The sequence below is a fragment of the Oncorhynchus tshawytscha genome, linkage group LG05 (genome assembly GCF_018296145.1).
Source record: "Oncorhynchus tshawytscha isolate Ot180627B linkage group LG05, Otsh_v2.0, whole genome shotgun sequence".
Lineage (NCBI taxonomy): Eukaryota > Metazoa > Chordata > Actinopteri > Salmoniformes > Salmonidae > Oncorhynchus > Oncorhynchus tshawytscha.
The window spans coordinates 3381287-3398943 of record NC_056433.1 but is presented as its reverse complement, the minus strand read 5'-3'; the positions used below and the strand labels follow the sequence as shown (position 1 = coordinate 3398943).

Here is a 17657-nt window from a genome sequence, read left to right as displayed (position 1 = left end):
TGAATAACTGAATCATCCTCTAAGTCCCGTTTCAGTCGACATGATCCAGGGTGAAGAGACAACAGAACCTGTCGAGACGTTTCAGCGTCGGAATCCGTGAGCAGGTCATGCCATGACAGCGTAAAGCTGCCTGAGACATGTGTAAAATAACCTCCACTCTGGGTTAGGATTTGGGTGGGGTCTGAGGGGGTACAAGTCCATCATGGAGAGGGAAGAGGTTGTGTGTAGTGAGTCTGACGGAGGGATGGGGGGACTACAGGTGTGTACCTCCCTGACACGGGGAGTCCGTCCTAGTTAGTCAATTCATAGGAATGTCTATGATGTATCCCATAGGTAATAATTAATGGAGGTTTATAGCCAGGAGTCTATAGCAGTCTATGGGAGTCAATGGGAGTCTATAGGAGTATATGGTTCTGGTCTATCATGAGTCTATAGGAGTCTATGGTTCTGGTCTATCATGAGTCTATAGGATGCCCTCTGGGGTTCTGGTCTATCATGAGTCTATAGGAGTCTATGGTTCTGGTCTATCATGAGTCTATAGGATGCCCTCTAGGGTTCTGGCCTATCATGAGTCTATAGGATTCCCTCAGGGTTCTGGCCTACAGGTATGAGTCCATGGAAGGAGCGTAGCTGAACCCTAGGAAGGCCTCGGCTGCCTCCTTGATGCTAGCAGTGATGAGGGAGGAGTCAGGGGAACAGCCAATGGATGAGGGGACGGGTTCGTCTGTGAACTCCGTGTCAAAGTGGCGAAGGTCATTAGGGCCCGTCTGGAGAGAGAGAGATTCAATAAATGTGATTTATTGAACTGAATGTATGAACAAACTATTGAAGGGAATGTACTGGAACGTGTCCTGTATGTTGTGCTATTGAAGGGAACGTACCACGTTTGGATTGAAAGGGGGGGTGAGCTTCTTAGTGGTCAGGTCATCCCAGTTGATGGGGGAGAAGAACATGTGGTTCTTGATCTCCTCCTGAGAGAGAGAGAGAGAGAGAGAGAGAGAGAGAGAGGAAAGTCTTAGATACATAATTACAAGTGTAATCTACACACACACACACTTCCCGTCTCACTCTCTCTCTCTCTCTCAGTCCTCTCTCTCTCTGTCCCTCTCTCTCTCTCTCTCTCTCACTCTCTCTCTCTCTCACTCTCTCTTTGTCCCTCTCACTCTCTCACTCATTCTCTCTCTCTCTCTCTGTCTCTCTCTGTCCCTCTCTCTCTCTCTCTTTGTCCCTCTCTCTCTCAGTCCCTCTCTCTCTCAGTCCCTCTCTCTCTCTCAGTCCTCTCTCTCTCACTCTCTCACTCTCTTTGTCCCTCTCACTCTCTCACTCATTCTCTCTCTCTCTGTCCCTCTCTCTCTCTGTCTCACTCTCTCTCTCTTTGTCCCCCCCTCTCTCTCTCTCTTTGTCCCCCTCTCTCTCTCTCTGTGTCTCTCTCGCTCTGTTTCTCTCTCTGTGTTCCTCTCTCACAAACACTTACGAAGTCGTGGCTGTGTCCCAGTCGTTGTGTACGATCTTTCTGCAGCAGTCCCTCCAGTATGTGCTTGGCAGCGTTAGAGATGTTGGGTTTGAGCTGCAGGGGCTTGTTCAGGATGTTGTCGTACATCTCTGCTGTGTTACGACTGTAGAATGGAGGCTGAGGAGAGACAGGTAGCAGTTAGACACATGGTGCTGCTATAACCAGAAGGCAGACAATGGTACAATGGATTTAAACAAACTTATACATTGGCTTCTGATGAGTTAAGACAGTTGAAATAAGCTCATGAGGCTTTTATAAGTTATATTCTTCAACAGTTAATGGCATTATATCATTAATTTAAAAGTCCTCTTTTAAATTCATAACAAGTTGTGTACTCACCAGGCCATATAGCATCTCATAAAGCACAGCTCCTAAACACCACCAGTCAACCGTCCTGTCATATGGCTGCTTGTGTAACACCTCTGGAGCTAGGTACTATAGGGAGGAGGGGGAGAGGGAGGGTGGAGGGGGGGGGGGAGAGGAGGGGGAGGGAGGGAGGGAGGGAGAGAGGGGGTGAGAAGGAGGGGGAGAGAGAGAGAGAGAGAGAGAGAGAGAGGGGGGTGAGAAGGAGGGGGAGAGAGAGAGAGAGGGGGGGTGAGAAGGAGGGGGGAGAGAGAGAGGTGGGGGTGAGGAGGAGGGAGAGAGACAGAGAGAGGGGGTGAGGAGGAGGGGGAGAGAGAGAAAAACATACTATAATTATATCAATGGCAATCATCACCAGCAAATACCACAATCATACCCAACAACAACCACCAAACATCTTCCAGGGGTTCCTTACCTCTGGTGTTCCACAGAACGTCGACGTGGTTCCGTTCTGTTCTATGTTCTCTTTGCAGAGGCCGAAGTCCGTGAGTATGATGTGTCCTTGAGAGTCCAGTAGAATATTCTCAGGCTTCAGGTCTCTGTACACGATGTTTAGAGAGTGCAGGTAGCCCAGGGCACTGGCGATCTCCGCTGTGTAGAACCTGGCCCGGGGCTCTAAGAAACGCCTCTCCCTCTGGAGATGGTAGAACAACTAGAGGAGAGGAGAGGAGAGGGAGAGGAGAGAGGGAGGAGAGGAGAGAGAGGGAGAGAGAGGGAGGAGAGGAGAGGAGAGAGAGGAGAGAGAGAGAGAGGAGAGGGAGAGAGAGAGGGGGAGAGAAAGAGAGAGAGAGGAGAGAGAGGGGGAGAGAGAGGGAGAGAGAGAGGGGGAGAGAGAGAGAGAGGAGAGAGGGGAGAGAAGGAGAGAGAGAGAGAGAGAGAGGAGAGAGAGGGGAGAGAGAGAGAGAGAGGAGAGAGAGGGGAGAGAAGAGAGAGAGAGAGAGAGAGAGAGAGAGAGAGAGAGAGAGAGGGGAGAGAAGGAGAGAGAGGAGAGAGAGGGGAGAGAAGGGAGAGAGAGAGAGAGAGAGAGAGAGAGAGAGAGAGAGAGGGGAGAGAAGGAGAGAGAGAGAGAAGGAGGAGAGAGAGAGAGAGGAGAGAGAGGGGAGAGAAGGAGAGAGAGAGAGAGAGAGAGAGAGAGAGAGAGAGAGAGGGGAGAGAAGGAGAGAGAGGAGAGAGAGGGGAGAGAAGGAGAGAGAGAGAGAGAGAGAGAGAGAGGGGAGAGAAGGAGAGAGAGAGAGAAGGAGGAGAGAGAGGGGAGAGAAGGAGAGAGGGGAGAGAAGGAGAGAGAAGGGTTCACATGTGATCTTCATTGATCTTCATTGTACAATTGAGGTGTGCACATACAGAGCTTCGATGCTGCAGTCACAGTATCATAGAAAATATAAACTCCAGAGGAAGACAGGAGAGAGAGGGGGGAGAGGGGGAGAGAGAGAGAGAGAGAGAGAGGGGGAGGGGGAGTGGGTTGGAGCTTCCTTAAGAGACCATATTTTATAATGTCCTCCCTTCTCTAACAATCACAGGAAATAAGTCCCATTACACAGGCACACACACTCTCCCTCTCTGTCCCTCCCCCTTCCTCCCTCCATATCAGTGTCTCTCCTCACCTCTCCTCCGTTAATGTAGTCCAGCACAAAGTAGAGTTTATCAGCGGTCTGGAAGGAGTAGTGTAGTCCCTCTCTGTCCCTCCCCCTTCCTCCCTCCATATCAGTGTCTCTCCTCACCTCTCCTCCGTTAATGTAGTCCAGCACAAAGTAGAGTTTATCAGCGGTCTGGAAGGAGTAGTGTAGTCCCTCTCTGTCCCTCCCCCCTTCCTCCCTCCATATCAGTGTCTCTCCTCACCTCTCCTCCGTTAATGTAGTCCAGCACAAAGTAGAGTTTATCAGCGGTCTGGAAGGAGTAGTGTAGTCCCACTAGGAAGGGGTGTTTAATGTTCTTCAACAGGACATTCCTCTCTGACATGATGTGCTTCTCCTGGAGGTCAACAAAGGGAACAGGGTTAGAGGTTATAGGTCATAGTGTCTGTCTGTCTGTGTGTGTGTGTGTCTGTCCTCTCTGACATGATGCGCTTCTCCTGGAGGTCAACAAAGGGAACAGGAACAGGGTTAGAGGTTATAGGTCATAGTTTCTGTCTGTCTGTCTGTCTGTCTGTCTGTCTGTCTGTCTGTCTGTCTGTCTGTCTGTCTGTCTGTCTGTCTGTCTGTCTGTCTGTCTGTCTGTCTGTCTGTCTGTCTGTCTGTCTGTCTGTCTGTCTGTCTGTCTGTCTGTCTGTCTGTCTGTCTGTCTGTCTGTCTGTCTGTCTGTCTGTCTGTCTGTCTGTGTCTGTCTGTCTGTCTGTCTGTCTGTGTGTGTGTGTGTCTGTGTGTGTGTGTGTCTGTGTGTGTGTGTGTGTGTGTCTGTGTGTGTGTCTGTGTGTGTGTGTGTGTGTGTGTGTGTGTGTCTGTGTGTGTGTGTGTGTGTGTGTGTGTGTGTCTGTGTGTGTGTGACTGTGTGTGTGTGTCTGTGTGTGTGTGTGTGTCTGTGTGTGTGTCTGTGTGTGTGTGTGTGTCTGTGTCTGTGTGTGTGTGTGTGTGTGTGTGTTTCCAGGTACCTCTTTCTTCTTCAGGATGGCCTTCTTCTGCAGCACCTTAACAGCGTAGAACTGGTCGTCTGTTCGGTGCCTGGCTAGGAGGACCTTCCCGAAGCTACCCTTCCCTATCACCTTCAGGAAGTGGAAGTCACTGGGCTTGGCTGTGGGGTTGGAGGACGGGCCCAGGTTCATCTGCTGGGAGGGACTGGGCTGTCGAAGAGAGGAGGTTACAGATATCATATACACCCTGAACAACAGTAGTATTGGACTATGTGATGCGATTAGATGACATATTAAACATACAGTATGTATATAAATGCAGTAGACACTCAGTTACAAGGTAAACACAGCAGAATTGAACACTGCACACACACACACGTCGACATACACACTGCACACACACATCGACATACGCACAGGACACACACACACGTCGACATACACACTGCACACACACATCGACATACGCACAGGACACACACACACATCGACATACACACTGCACACACACATCGACATACGCACAGGACACACAAACACCTGTTGAAATACACACAGGACACCAGCAAACAAACATGCATATAGGTCTATGTTTCCAAATCAAGATGTTGTATATTATATAATGTGGTACATTTACACACAGTTAAAACATACATTCGTACTTACAGGAGGAGAGGGGTTTGCATTCATTAGCTCAGCCTCCTGTTGTTGGGGAGCCAAGTTGACGATGGACTGAACCTCAGGACTGGAGAGAGAGAGGGGGAGAAAGAGAGAGAGAGAGAGAGAGAGAGAGAGGGAGAGAGAGGGTGAGAAAGAGAGAGAGGGAGAGAGACAGAGAGAGAGAGAGAGAGAGAGAGAGGGAGAGGGGAGGAAGAGAGAGAGAGAGGGGGAAAGAGAGAGAGAGAGGGGAAAGAGAGAGAGAGGGAAAGAGAGAATTTAGATATAGCCTTATTCAATATACAATCCTAATGAAAATCCTTAATAAAGCAAAACAGGTACAAATATGCATAAATCATCAGACATGAGGATCATTACATTACACAGTAGTTACATGATCATTATATTACATTACACAGTAGTTACATGATCATTATATTACATTACACAGTAGTGTAATAGCTTTGAGTCAGGTCATAGCTACTCACTGTTTGCAGGTGAATGAGTTACTCGTGGCCAGCCTCTGAATGAAGTCATTCAGCCCCATTCTTCTCTGTTTCATGAAAGCTGCAAGAAAGAACAGCAAAAGAGAAGGGGAAAGCATGAAAAAGATGAAAAACCCACAGTAAAAGATGAAAAACCCACAGAAAAAGATGGAAAACCCACAGTAAAAGATGAAAAACCCACAGAAAAAGATGAAAAACCCACAGTAAAAGATGAAAAACCCACAGTAAAAGATGAAAAACCCACAGTAAAAGATGGAAAACCCACAGTAAAAGATGGAAAACCCACAGTAAAATATATTCTCTCTCTCTAGTAATCCTACCAGTGAGTAAAGCTCCTAGTCCTCCTGTTTTGGAATAGGTCATCAACAAAGACCAGTCTCTCTCTCTTATTACTGTCATGGTTGCAGGCTATAATCTGTCTGATAAAATCCCAGGGTTAAACTCCTGCTCTGTGGTAGTTCAGAGCGCTACTGTACTGAAATGGCTGTGTGTTAAACTACTTCTATAGCACAGGAAAGAGAGGAGGGACCCCAGAAGGACGTGTCCTGACGTCGAGCCGCACGGGGAGGGCGTTGTTCGAGTGTCATACTTTGCTGATTCGTTGAACGTGTCACCTGTTTAAATACAATCCGTTTGCAAGTCAGACGTTTCAGAGTTTCCTAGTTCCGATTGGCACATGAATGCGGCATTAAACATGCGTTTCGCGCGGTCGACGGTGACGTTGGTTAACAAATCCGCGTTTCAGTTACGAAGGCGTTTGCGTTCAAACGGACGCTCGATATCTACCGCGCCCCAAGGTCGGCATATAGGCATCAGAGTACAGCGTAACAAAATAATGGGGAGGGAAGAGTCCTACGTCCATAGTCAGCTGAAAGAACTATGAACTATTGTGCAAATTGCAAACAAGAGTTGCAGGAATTTTCCAGAGCACCGGCATCAGCTGTGCGACATGTTCAGATATTACAATGGTCATTGTAGACCGAGAGTAAACTAAGTATTTAGGGTTAATATAAAACCAAACAGATATATTCTAATGCCATCCAAATGTGCTGCCAAATTACAACTAACTTCATTTTATATGAATGAAAATATATTTACACCACGAGAACATAACCTGTAGTAACCTGGTACGGTAAACAAATTAAAAGTCGATAGCGTACACATTATACATCCCAGACTTACTTCTGTGTTAAGTGTGAATAATTGAAAGTTGTCCCTGGACACACACACACGCAGGGAAACGCACGAGACAGAATGACAAGTGAGGAACCTGTAGCCTGTACGGTGGAGCTGCCCGGTGTATCAGTGAGAAAGAAAGTGATATCCTTCCGGTCCATCTGGTCATGTCAACTTCACTCTCTTGACAATTCTTAATACAACATCGATAAAAGTGTCTCCCGGTGACGCATGTTTCCTGATATAGCCTACAAAAGACTAGGGAGGAGCGGCGTTAGCGGAGAGGGTTGGGAGGAGGGGGGTTGAGCGGACAAATGCCAAGAAAAGCCGCTGGAAAAATACAAGCTCTCCTACATTCAGATCACGAACCTAACGGGAAAGGGCAAAGAAGGAGAAAAAACGCCGGGTGTCAAATAAATAGGACATTGATTGTTCTGGGTCTTAAGCACAAAACACCAACATTGTGATGATATAACAACTAACTAATGAAATGTAATGAACAGTTCTTTTGTTTTGAGGAGGGACAGAGTGCTGTTATGCACATTTACATAACGGAATATTTCCAACGCTGGCTGTCTGTCTCAGTTTGGGAAGGTTTCATAACGACTTCACCTGGTATCTCGCCTAAATCATTTACTTTCCTCGGTCATGCCTTCAATCCTAGGCCAGGGCAGAGACAGAGAAAGTTTATCTTTCAGATTAAAGCTGGAAGAAAAAAACTAATTTCGAGTGACATTGAAGAGAGAATATCACTCGGCCTAACAGCTGTTCGCATATGCAACGCGCATCTTTTTGAAATAGATTCTCGGGTCAGAAGTGTTAGTTTAATCCCCAATCAATCGATGTTCATGTTAATACCCAAGTTAATAAAACAATAGTGGATCCAGGACAGAGATATAGCATAGAGGTCATAGCAACAGAAAAACTATCCCAGATATTAGCAGAAAAGAGTAACAAAGTTAAGATCCATCCTTATCAACAAGCCCGAGGCAATCATTCAAATCACTTTTCCTATTCGACACCAACCTTTTAGTTCCGTAGTGGTCCTCATCTTATCATGTTACCTATTTCTCCCAGAGCAGATCAGAGCAACGGACTGACTCAACAAGTAGAGGTGGGAAAGAAAGAAAGTTTTCGTTGAGAGCAGAGCTTAAACAAGACCTCTTATCAGCTCCACATTATTTAACAAACCGTGTTAAAACCGGGTCACCGAAAACCCCGGCAGATGGACCAAAGCCCGGTAGATGGCGATATTGAGCAGTTTCATCTTACCTTCCAAAGGGAATGTATTCATTTATTCCCCGTGGACCAATTCCTTACATTACACATTCTCCATTCAACTGCAAAGGCATCAATTTCCTCAACTCAATTTCATGGCAAGAAGGCGGGAAAAATAATTGATTGGCTGAAAGTGACATGCAACAACCGGGACTAGCATTACCTACTCTAGCATGGTGGTGGTAAATGGTGTTTCATGTACAAAGTACACATTTTCCCTGTTTTTTGTTGTTGTTGCCTTCTCTCTATTAAATAGAGTAATAGTACCAAGCAGCGATACTTACCATCCAAAGGGAATGTAGTACCAAGCAGCGATACTTACCATCCAAAGGGAATGTAGTACCAAGCAGCGATACTGGTGTCCTCCGTGGACGGTTTGTATATAAAACATGTGGATCCAACAGGGCATTTACTGATAGATGTCCTCCCTATATAAAACATTCTCTGCTACAAAAGCTTTGATTTACATATTTTATATATATATTTATTTTTAATCCCAGCCCCCGTCCCTGCAGGAGGCCTTTTGCCTTTTGGTAGGCCGTCATTGTAAATACGATTTTGTTCTTCAAATCAAATAAAATTTTATTTGTCACATACACATGGTTAGCAGATGTTAATGCGAGTGTAGCGAAATGCTTGTGCTTCTAGTTCCGACAATGCAGTAATAACTGACTTACCAAGTTAAATAAAGGCTAAAATTACTAAATGACTCCTTAACTCGATTTAATGTGGAGAAGATATGCTTCCTTTCTTTATGAAACAACATGTAGAAATAAAACGAACATTCGAAAGTCCTTGCACACAGAACACCCAGCTGGTGATATAACGGAGTACACCAATCCTTCTACACCAGACTGACAACAACCTACATCCTTCATTCCTATACATTTCAAAGCAATAAAATGCCAATGGTTAAGGCTCCTTAATGATATTGTGTATCAGCACAACCGAATACTTAAACTACGGTAACACAATTATGCCATGACTTGACATTTTAATTATGCCATGTGGTGCCAAATCTTAGCAGTCAGTCAAACTCTGCGAAAATGAAACTAAAATGTAAGTTTAAGCATTCATTCCGAATGGCTAAGGTTCTTGGTCTGTAAGGTCTGGAAAGTCCATGGAGAATAAGAGCACCTCCTCCCAGCTGCCCACTGCACTGAGGCTAGGAAACACTGTCACTACTGATAAAGCCACAATAATTGAGAATTTCAAGAAGCATTTTTCCACTGCTGGCCATGCTTTCCACCTGGCTACCCCGATCAACTGCCCTGCACCCCATAGCAACTTGCCCAAGCCCCCCCTGCTTATCCTTCACCCATATCCAGACAGCTGATGTTCTGAAAGAGCTGCAAAATCTGGACCCCTACAAATCAGCCGGGCTAGACAATCTGGACCCTTTCTTTCTAAAATTATCTGCCGAAATTGTTGCAACGCTTATTACTAGCCTGTTCAACCTCTCCTTCGTATCGTCTGAAATCCCCAAAAGATTGGAAAGCTGCCGTGGTCATCCCCCTCTTCAAAGGGGGGGACACTCTAGACCCAAACTGTTACAGACCTATATCTATCCTGCCCTGCCTCTAGACCCAAACTGTTACAGACCTATATCCATCCTGCCCTGCCCTGCCTCTAGACCCAAACTGTTACAGACCTATATCCATCCTGCCCTGCCTCTAGACCCAAACTGTTACAGACCTATATCCATCCTGCCCTGCCTCTGGACCCAAACTGCTACAGACCTATATCCATCCTGCCCTGCCTTTAGACCCAAACTGTTACAGACCTATATCCATCCTGCCCTGCCTCTAGACCCAAACTGTTACAGACCTATATCCATCCTGCCCTGCCTCTAGACCCAAACTGTTACAGACCTATATCCATCCTGCCCTGCCTCTAGACCCAAACTGTTACAGACCTATATCCATCCTGCCCTGCCTCTAGACCCAAACTGTTACAGACCTATATCCATCCTGCCCTGCCTCTAGACCCAAACTGTTACAGACCTATATCCATCCTGCCCTGCCTCTAGACCCAAACTGTTACAGACCTATATCCATCCTGCCCTGCCTCTAGACCCAAACTGTTACAGACCTATATCCATCCTGCCCTGCCTCTAGACCCAAACTGTTACAGACCTATATCCATCCTGCCCTGCCTCTAGACCCAAACTGTTACAGACCTATATCCATCCTGCCCTGCCTCTAGACCCAAACTGTTACAGACCTATATCCATCCTGCCCTGCCTCTAGACCCAAACTGTTACAGACCTATATCCATCCTGCCCTGCCTCTAGACCCAAACTGTTACAGACCTATATCCATCCTGCCCTGCCTCTAGACCCAAACTGTTACAGACCTATATCCATCCTGCCCTGCCTCTAGACCCAAACTGCTACAGACCTATATCCATCCTGCCCTGCCTCTAGACCCAAACTGTTACAGACCTATATCCATCCTGCCCTGCCTCTAGACCCAAACTGCTACAGACCTATATCCATCCTGCCCTGCCTCTAGACCCAAACTGTTACAGACCTATATCCATCCTGCCCTGCCTCTAGACCCAAACTGTTACAGACCTATATCCATCCTGCCCTGCCTCTATACCCAAACTGTTACAGACCTATATCCATCCTGCCCTGCCTCTAGACCCAAACTGTTACAGACCTATATCCATCCTGCCCTGCCTCTAGACCCAAACTGTTACAGACCTATATCCATCCTGCCCTGCCTCTAGACCCAAACTGTTACAGACCTATATCCATCCTGCCCTGCCTTTCTAAAGTCTTCGAAAGCCAAGTGAACAAACAGATCACTGACCAATTTGAATCCCACCGTACCTTCTCCGCTATGCAATCTGGTTTCAGAGCTGGTAATGGGTGCACTTCAGCCACGCTCAAGGTCCTAAATGACATCATAACCTCCATCGATAAGAGACATTACTGTGCAGCCGTCTCCATCGACCTGGCCAAGGCTTTCGACTCTGTCAATCACCACATCCTCATCGGCAGACTCGACAGCCTTGGTTTCTCAAATGACTGCCTCGCCTGTTTCACCAACTACTTCTCTGATAGGGTTCAGTGTGTCATATCGGAGGGCCTGTTGTCCGGACCTCTGGCAGTCTCTATGGGGGCGCCACAGGGTTAAATTATCAGGCAGACTCTCTTCTCTGTATTCGTCAATGATGTCGCTCTCACTGCTGGTGAGTCTTTGATCCACCTCTACACAGATGACACCATGCTGTATACCTCTGGCCCTTCTTTGGACACTGTGCTAACTAACCTCCAGACGAGCTTCAATGCCATACAACTCTCCTTCCGTGGCCTCCAACTGCTCTTCAATGCAAGTAAAACTAAATGCATGCTCTTCAACCGATAGCTGCCCGCACCTGCCCGCCCGCCCAGCATCACTACTCTGGACGGTTTTGACTTAAAATAGGTGGACAACTACAAATACCTAGGTGTCTGGTTAGACTGTAAACTCCCCTTCCAGACCCACATTTAGCATCTCCAATCCAAAATTAAATCTAGAATTGGCTTCCTATTTCGCAACAAAGCATTCTTCACTCATGCTGCCAAACATACCCTCGTAAAACTGACTATCCTACCGATCCTCGACTTCGGCGATGTCATTTACAAAATAGCCTCCAACACTCTACTCAGCAAACTGGATGCAGTCTATCATAGTGCCATCCGTTTTGTCACCAAAATCCCATACACTACCCACCACTGCGACCTGTACACTCTCGTTGGCTGGCCCTCACTTCATACTTGTCGCTAAACCCACTGGCTCCAGGTCATCTACAAGTCTCTGATAGGTAAAGCCCCACCTTATCTCTGCTCACTGGTCAGCATAGCAGCACCCACCCACAGCACGCGCTCCAGCAGGTATATCTCTCTGGTCAGCATAGCAGCACCCACCCACAGCACGCGCTCCAGCAGGTATATCTCACTGGTCACCAAAGCAGCACCCACCCACAGCACGCGCTCCAGCAGGTATATTTCACTGGTCACCATAGCAGCACCCACCCACAGCACGCGCTCCAGCAGGTATATCTCACTGGTCAACATAGCAGCACCCACCCACAGCACGCGCTCCAGCAGGTATATCTCACTGGTCAGCATAGCAGCACCCACCCACAGCACGCGCTCCAGCAGGTATATCTCTCTGGTCAGCATAGCAGCACCCACCCACAGCACGCGCTCCAGCAGGTATATCTCACTGGTCACCAAAGCAGCACCCACCCACAGCACGCGCTCCAGCAGGTATATTTCACTGGTCACCAAAGCAGCACCCACCCGCAGCACCCACCCACAGCACGCGCTCCAGCAGGTATATCTCACTGGTCACCAAAGCAGCACCCACCCACAGCACGCGCTCCAGCAGGTATAGCTCACTGGTCATCCCCAAAGCAGCACCCACCCATAGCACGCGCTCCAGCAGGTATATTTCACTGGTCATCCCCAAAGCCTATTCCTCCTTTGGCTGCCTTTCCTTCCAGTTGTCTGCTGCCAATGACTGGAACGAACTGCAAAAATCACTGAAGCTGGAGAATCATATCTCCCTCACTAACTTCAAGCAACTGCTGTCAGAGCAGCTCACAGATCACTGCACCTGTACATAGCCCATCTGTAAATAGCCCATCTGTAAACAGCCCATCCAACTACCTCATCCCCATACTGTATTTATTTATTGATTTTGCTCCTTTGCACCCCAGTATCTCTACTTGCACATTCATCTTCTGCGTATCTATCACTCCGGTGTTTAATTGCAGTACTTCGCCACATGGCCTATTTTACTGCCTCACCTCCCTTATCTCACCTCACTTGCTCACATTGTATATAGACCTTTTCTACTGTATTATTGACTGTATGTTTGTTTTACTCCATGTGTTACTCTGTGTCGTTGTATGTGTCGAACTGCTTTGCTTTATCTTGGCCAGGTCACATTTGTAAATGAGAACTTGTTCTCAACTAGCCTACCTGGTTAAATAAAGGTGAAATAAAAAATAATAAAATAAAAAAGACAAATTACGGTTTCCGATCTCTCCAAAACAACACGGTGATGTCAAAAGGTTAAGGAGCATGAGGACATGAGAGGACATGTGGAGAGCCTTGGTCTGGTACCATTAAAAGGTCATTTACCATTAGACACGGTTGATTTGATTTGATTTGATTTGAAATGGGACACACTGAGCTGACTACACAGAGTCCTGCCGCCTGGCATGCACGCTATCTCATTGAAGCCTGAGGAGTTCGAGCCTTGTCTATGTATATCTACCTGGTTAAATAAAGGTGAAATAAATAAATACATTTTTTTTTTAAATCTGCAATGACATGACAAGAGAAACTGCTGATGCACATTTATACATTACAACTTTCAAGATTAAGATGAAACCCCTGATTGAGTTAATAAATAATAGCGTTAGAGCAATGATTGGAAGTCTATGGTATCTACTAGCATGCTAGCAGGTATCATAGACTTCCAGTCGTTACACTAACGCTAGTTAGCATTGGCTCGTGAAACTACCTCTAACTTACTTTATACTAGACGCAGAGATATAAAAACTGGTTTCAAGGAGTTCATCTGACTCTGGGTCAGTAGATAAAGGACCTCATCTGACTCTGGGTCAGTAGATAAAGGACTTCATCTGACTCTGGGTCAGTAGATAAAGGACTTCATCTGACTCTGGGTCAGTAGATAAAGGACCTCATCTGACTCTGGGTCAGTAGATAAAGGACCTCATCTGACTCTGGGTCAGTAGATAAAGGACCTCATCTGACTCTGGGTCAGTAGATAAAGGGCCTCATCTGAGTCTGGGTCAGTAGATAAAGGAGACCATCTGACTCTGGGTCAGTAGATAAAGGGCCTCATCTGACTCTGGGTCAGTAGATAAAGGACCTTATCTGACTCTGGGTCAGCAGATAAAGGAGATCATCTGACTCTGGGTCAGTAGATAAAGGAGACCATCTGACTCTGGGTCAGTAGATAAAGGAGACCATCTGACTCTGGGTCAGTAGATAAAGGACCTCATCTGACTCATCTGCGGGTGCAGGGAGTGGCATGTTCCCCAATGCTGGAAGGGTGGCCTGAGTGAAAACGTTTGGTAAGCCCTGCTCTACCGGCCAAAAAGTAATGGAACCTGGCTAATGCAGTACCAGCACATACTGGAACCTGGCTAACGCAGTACCAGCACATACTGGAACCTGGCTAACGCAGTACCAGCACATACTGGAACCTGGCTAACGCAGTACGAGCACATACTGGAACCTGGCTAATGCAGTACCAGCACATACTGGAACCTGGCTAACGCAGTACCAGCACATACTGGAAACAGCATCACCACAACTATAATACAACACCAACTCCCATGGCCATGTCATCCGGATGCCCAACTCACACCTCCCGAAACTAATCGCGTCCTCCCAGGCGAACAAAATAAAAGCCGCAAAGACAGTATGAAATTTTAAAAAACATAAGAAATTCCACATCACCTCCAACAACTGTGAGGACACTGCACTAAACAGACACTGCTCGGAGGACACTGCACTAAACAGACACTGCTCGGAGGACACTGCACTAAACAGACACTGCTGTGAGGACACTGCACTAAACAGACACTGCTCGGAGGACACTGCACTAAACAGACACTGCTGTGAGGACACTGCACTAAACAGACACTGCTGGGAGGACACTGCACTAAACAGACACTGCTGTGAGGACACTGCACTAAACAGACACTGCTCGGAGGACACTGCACTAAACAGACACTGCTCGGAGGACACTGCACTAAACAGACACTGCTGGGAGGACACTGCACTAAACAGACACTGCTGTGAGGACACTGCACTAAACAGACACAGCTGTGAGGACACTGCACTAAACAGACACAGCTGTGAGGACACTGCACTAAACAGACACTGCTGTGAGGACACTGCACTAAACAGACACTGCTCGGAGGACACTGCACTAAACAGACACTGCTGGGAGGACACTGCACTAAACAGACACTGCTGGGAGGACACTGCACTAAACAGACACTGCTGTGAGGACACTGCACTAAACAGACACAGCTGTGAGGACACTGCACTAAACAGACACTGCTGGGAGGACACTGCACTAAACAGACACTGCTGTGAGGACACTGCACTAAACAGACACAGCTGGGAGGACACTGCACTAAACAGACACTGCTCGGAGGACACTGCACTAAACAGACACAACTGTGAGGACACTGCACTAAACAGACACTGCTCTGAGGACACTGCACTAAACAGACACTGCTCGGAGGACACTGCACTAAACAGACACAGCTGGGAGGACACTGCACTAAACAGACACAACTGGGAGGACACTGCACTAAACAGACACAGCTGGGAGGACACTGCACTAAACAGACACAACTGGGATGAAACTGCACTAAACAGACAAAAACATCCACATTGGGGCTTCACTACACCAAATATATGTTCATCGGGGCAGCGACACATAGAGAGAATCTTTCAACAGGAAAGCCCAACCAGCACTCACCCCTGCCCGAACGGCACCAAAATATGTGTCTCCTGGATCGGCCTCTACAGCCATCTGAAGACCCACCTGGATCGGCCTCTACAGCCATCTGAAGACCCACCTGGATTGGTCTCTACAGCCATCTGAAGCCAACCTGGATCGGTCTCTACAGTCATCTGAAGACCCACCTGGATCGGTCTCTACAGCCATCTGAAGACCAACCTGGATCGGTCTCTACAGCCATCTGAAGACCAACCTGGATCGGCCTCTACAGCCATCTGAAGACCCACCTGGATCGGCCTCTACAGCCATCTGAAGACCCACCTGGATCGGTCCCTACAGCCATCTGAAGACCCACCTGGATCGGTCTCTACAGCCATCTGAAGACCCACCTGGATCGGCCTCTACAGCCATCTGAAGACCAACCTGGATCGGTCTCTACAGCCATCTGAAGACCACATGGATCGGTCTCTACAGCCATCTGAAGACCCACCTGGATTGGTCTCTACAGCCATCTGAAGACCAACCTGGATCGCCTCTACAGCCATCTGAAGACCAACCTGGATCGGCCTCTACAGCCATCTGAAGACCAACCTGGATCGGCCTCTACAGCCATCTGAAGACCACATGGATCGGTCTCTACAGCCATCTGAAGACCACATGGATCGGCCTCTACAGCCATCTGAAGACCACATGGATCGGTCTCTACAGCCATCTGAAGACCACCTGGATCGGTCTCTACAGCCATCTGAAGCCAACCAGGATCGGCCTCTACAGCCATCTGAAGACCCACCTGGATCGGCCTCTACAGCCATCTGAAGACCAACCTGGATTGGTCTCTACAGCCATCTGAAGACCACATGGATCGGCCTCTACAGCCATCTGAAGACCCACCTGGATCGGCTCTACAGCCATCTGAAGACCCACCTGGATCGGCCTCTACAGCCATCTGAAGACCAACCAGGATCGGTCTCTACAGCCATCTGAAGACCCACCTGGATCGGCCTCTACAGCCATCTGAAGACCACATGGATCGGCCTCTACAGCCATCTGAAGACCACATGGATCGGCCTCTACAGCCATCTGAAGACCACATGGATCGGCCTCTACAGCCATCTGAAGACCACATGGAGGACAATCATACTGGACTAGAGTGATCGCCGATGATGATGATGGTAAAATAATGGTAAACTGAATGTTAAGTTGGTTAAGTAAAGTTCATAAGTTTACCTGCTAGCGTGATAAAGTGATGGTAAAGTAATGGTAAAGTGATGGTAAAGTGATGGTTAAAGTGATGGTGAAGTGACGGTTAAAGTGATGGTTAAAGTGGTGGTAAAGTGATGGTTAAAGTGATGGTGAAGAAATGGTTAAAGTGATGGTGAAGTGATGGTTAAAGTGATGGTAAAGTGATGGTTAAAGTGATGGTGAAGTGATGGTTAAAGTGATGGTTAAAGTGATGGTTAAAGTGATGGTTAAAGTGATGGTTAAAGTGATGGTGAAGTGATGGTTAAAGTGATGGGAAAGTGATAGTTAAAGTGATGGTAAAGTGATGGTTAAGTGATGGTTAAAGTGATGGTCAAGTGAAGGTCAAGTGATGGTTAAAGTGATGGTTAAAGTGATGGTAAAGTGATGGTAAAGTGATTGTCAAGTGAAGGTTAAAGTGATGGTAAAGTGATGGTTAAAGTGATGGTCAAGTGAAGGTCAAGTGATGGTTAAAGTGATGGTTAAAGTGATGGTAAAGTGATGGTTAAGTGATGGTTAAAGTGATGGTAAAGTGATTGTCAAGTGAAGGTTAAAGTGATGGTTAAAGTGATGGTTGAAGTGATGGTTAAAGTGATGGTGAAGTGATGGTTAAAGTGATGGTTAAAGTGATGGTGAAGTGATGGTTAAAGTGATGGTTAAAGTGATGGTGAAGTGATGGTTAAAGTGATGGGAAAGTGATAGTTAAAGTGATGGTAAAGTGATGGTTAAGTGATGGTTAAAGTGATGGTCAAGTGAAGGTCAAGTGATGGTTAAAGTGATGGTTAAAGTGATGGTAAAGTGATGGTAAAGTGATTGTCAAGTGAAGTTAAAGTGATGGTCAAGTGAAGGTCAAG

At 47.1% G+C, this 17657-nt stretch overlaps 1 protein-coding gene across 6 annotated transcripts in view; it reads right to left on the bottom strand.

Moving 5' to 3' along the window:
* Positions 1-256: 256 nt before the first annotated feature.
* The window catches only part of LOC121846459 (serine/threonine-protein kinase Sgk1-like), a 17909-nt gene continuing 508 nt past the window's right edge, over positions 257-17657 (bottom strand). The window contains exons 1-12 of one of the 6 annotated variants that reach the window (XR_006083319.1): positions 5923-6731; positions 5585-5663; positions 5106-5184; positions 4461-4649; positions 3782-3844; positions 3478-3663; positions 2292-2528; positions 1853-1948; positions 1475-1630; positions 882-971; positions 548-767; positions 257-475 (exon numbers count right to left, since the gene is read on the bottom strand). Coding sequence is in view for 5 of the 6 variants with exons in the window: in XM_042321338.1 (XP_042177272.1) it covers positions 600-767; positions 882-971; positions 1475-1630; positions 1853-1948; positions 2292-2528; positions 3478-3663; positions 3782-3844; positions 4461-4649; positions 5106-5184; positions 5585-5663; positions 5923-6001 (1422 nt within the window). In the remaining variant the exon portion in view is untranslated. Of the gene's footprint in view, positions 768-881; positions 972-1474; positions 1631-1852; positions 1949-2291; positions 2529-3477; positions 3664-3712; positions 3845-4460; positions 4650-5105; positions 5185-5584; positions 5664-5922; positions 6732-6784; positions 7039-7804; positions 8017-17657 lie in introns of those variants that run through there. The other 5 variants (XM_042321339.1, XM_042321341.1, XM_042321338.1 and 2 more) reach the window with 5 other exon arrangements.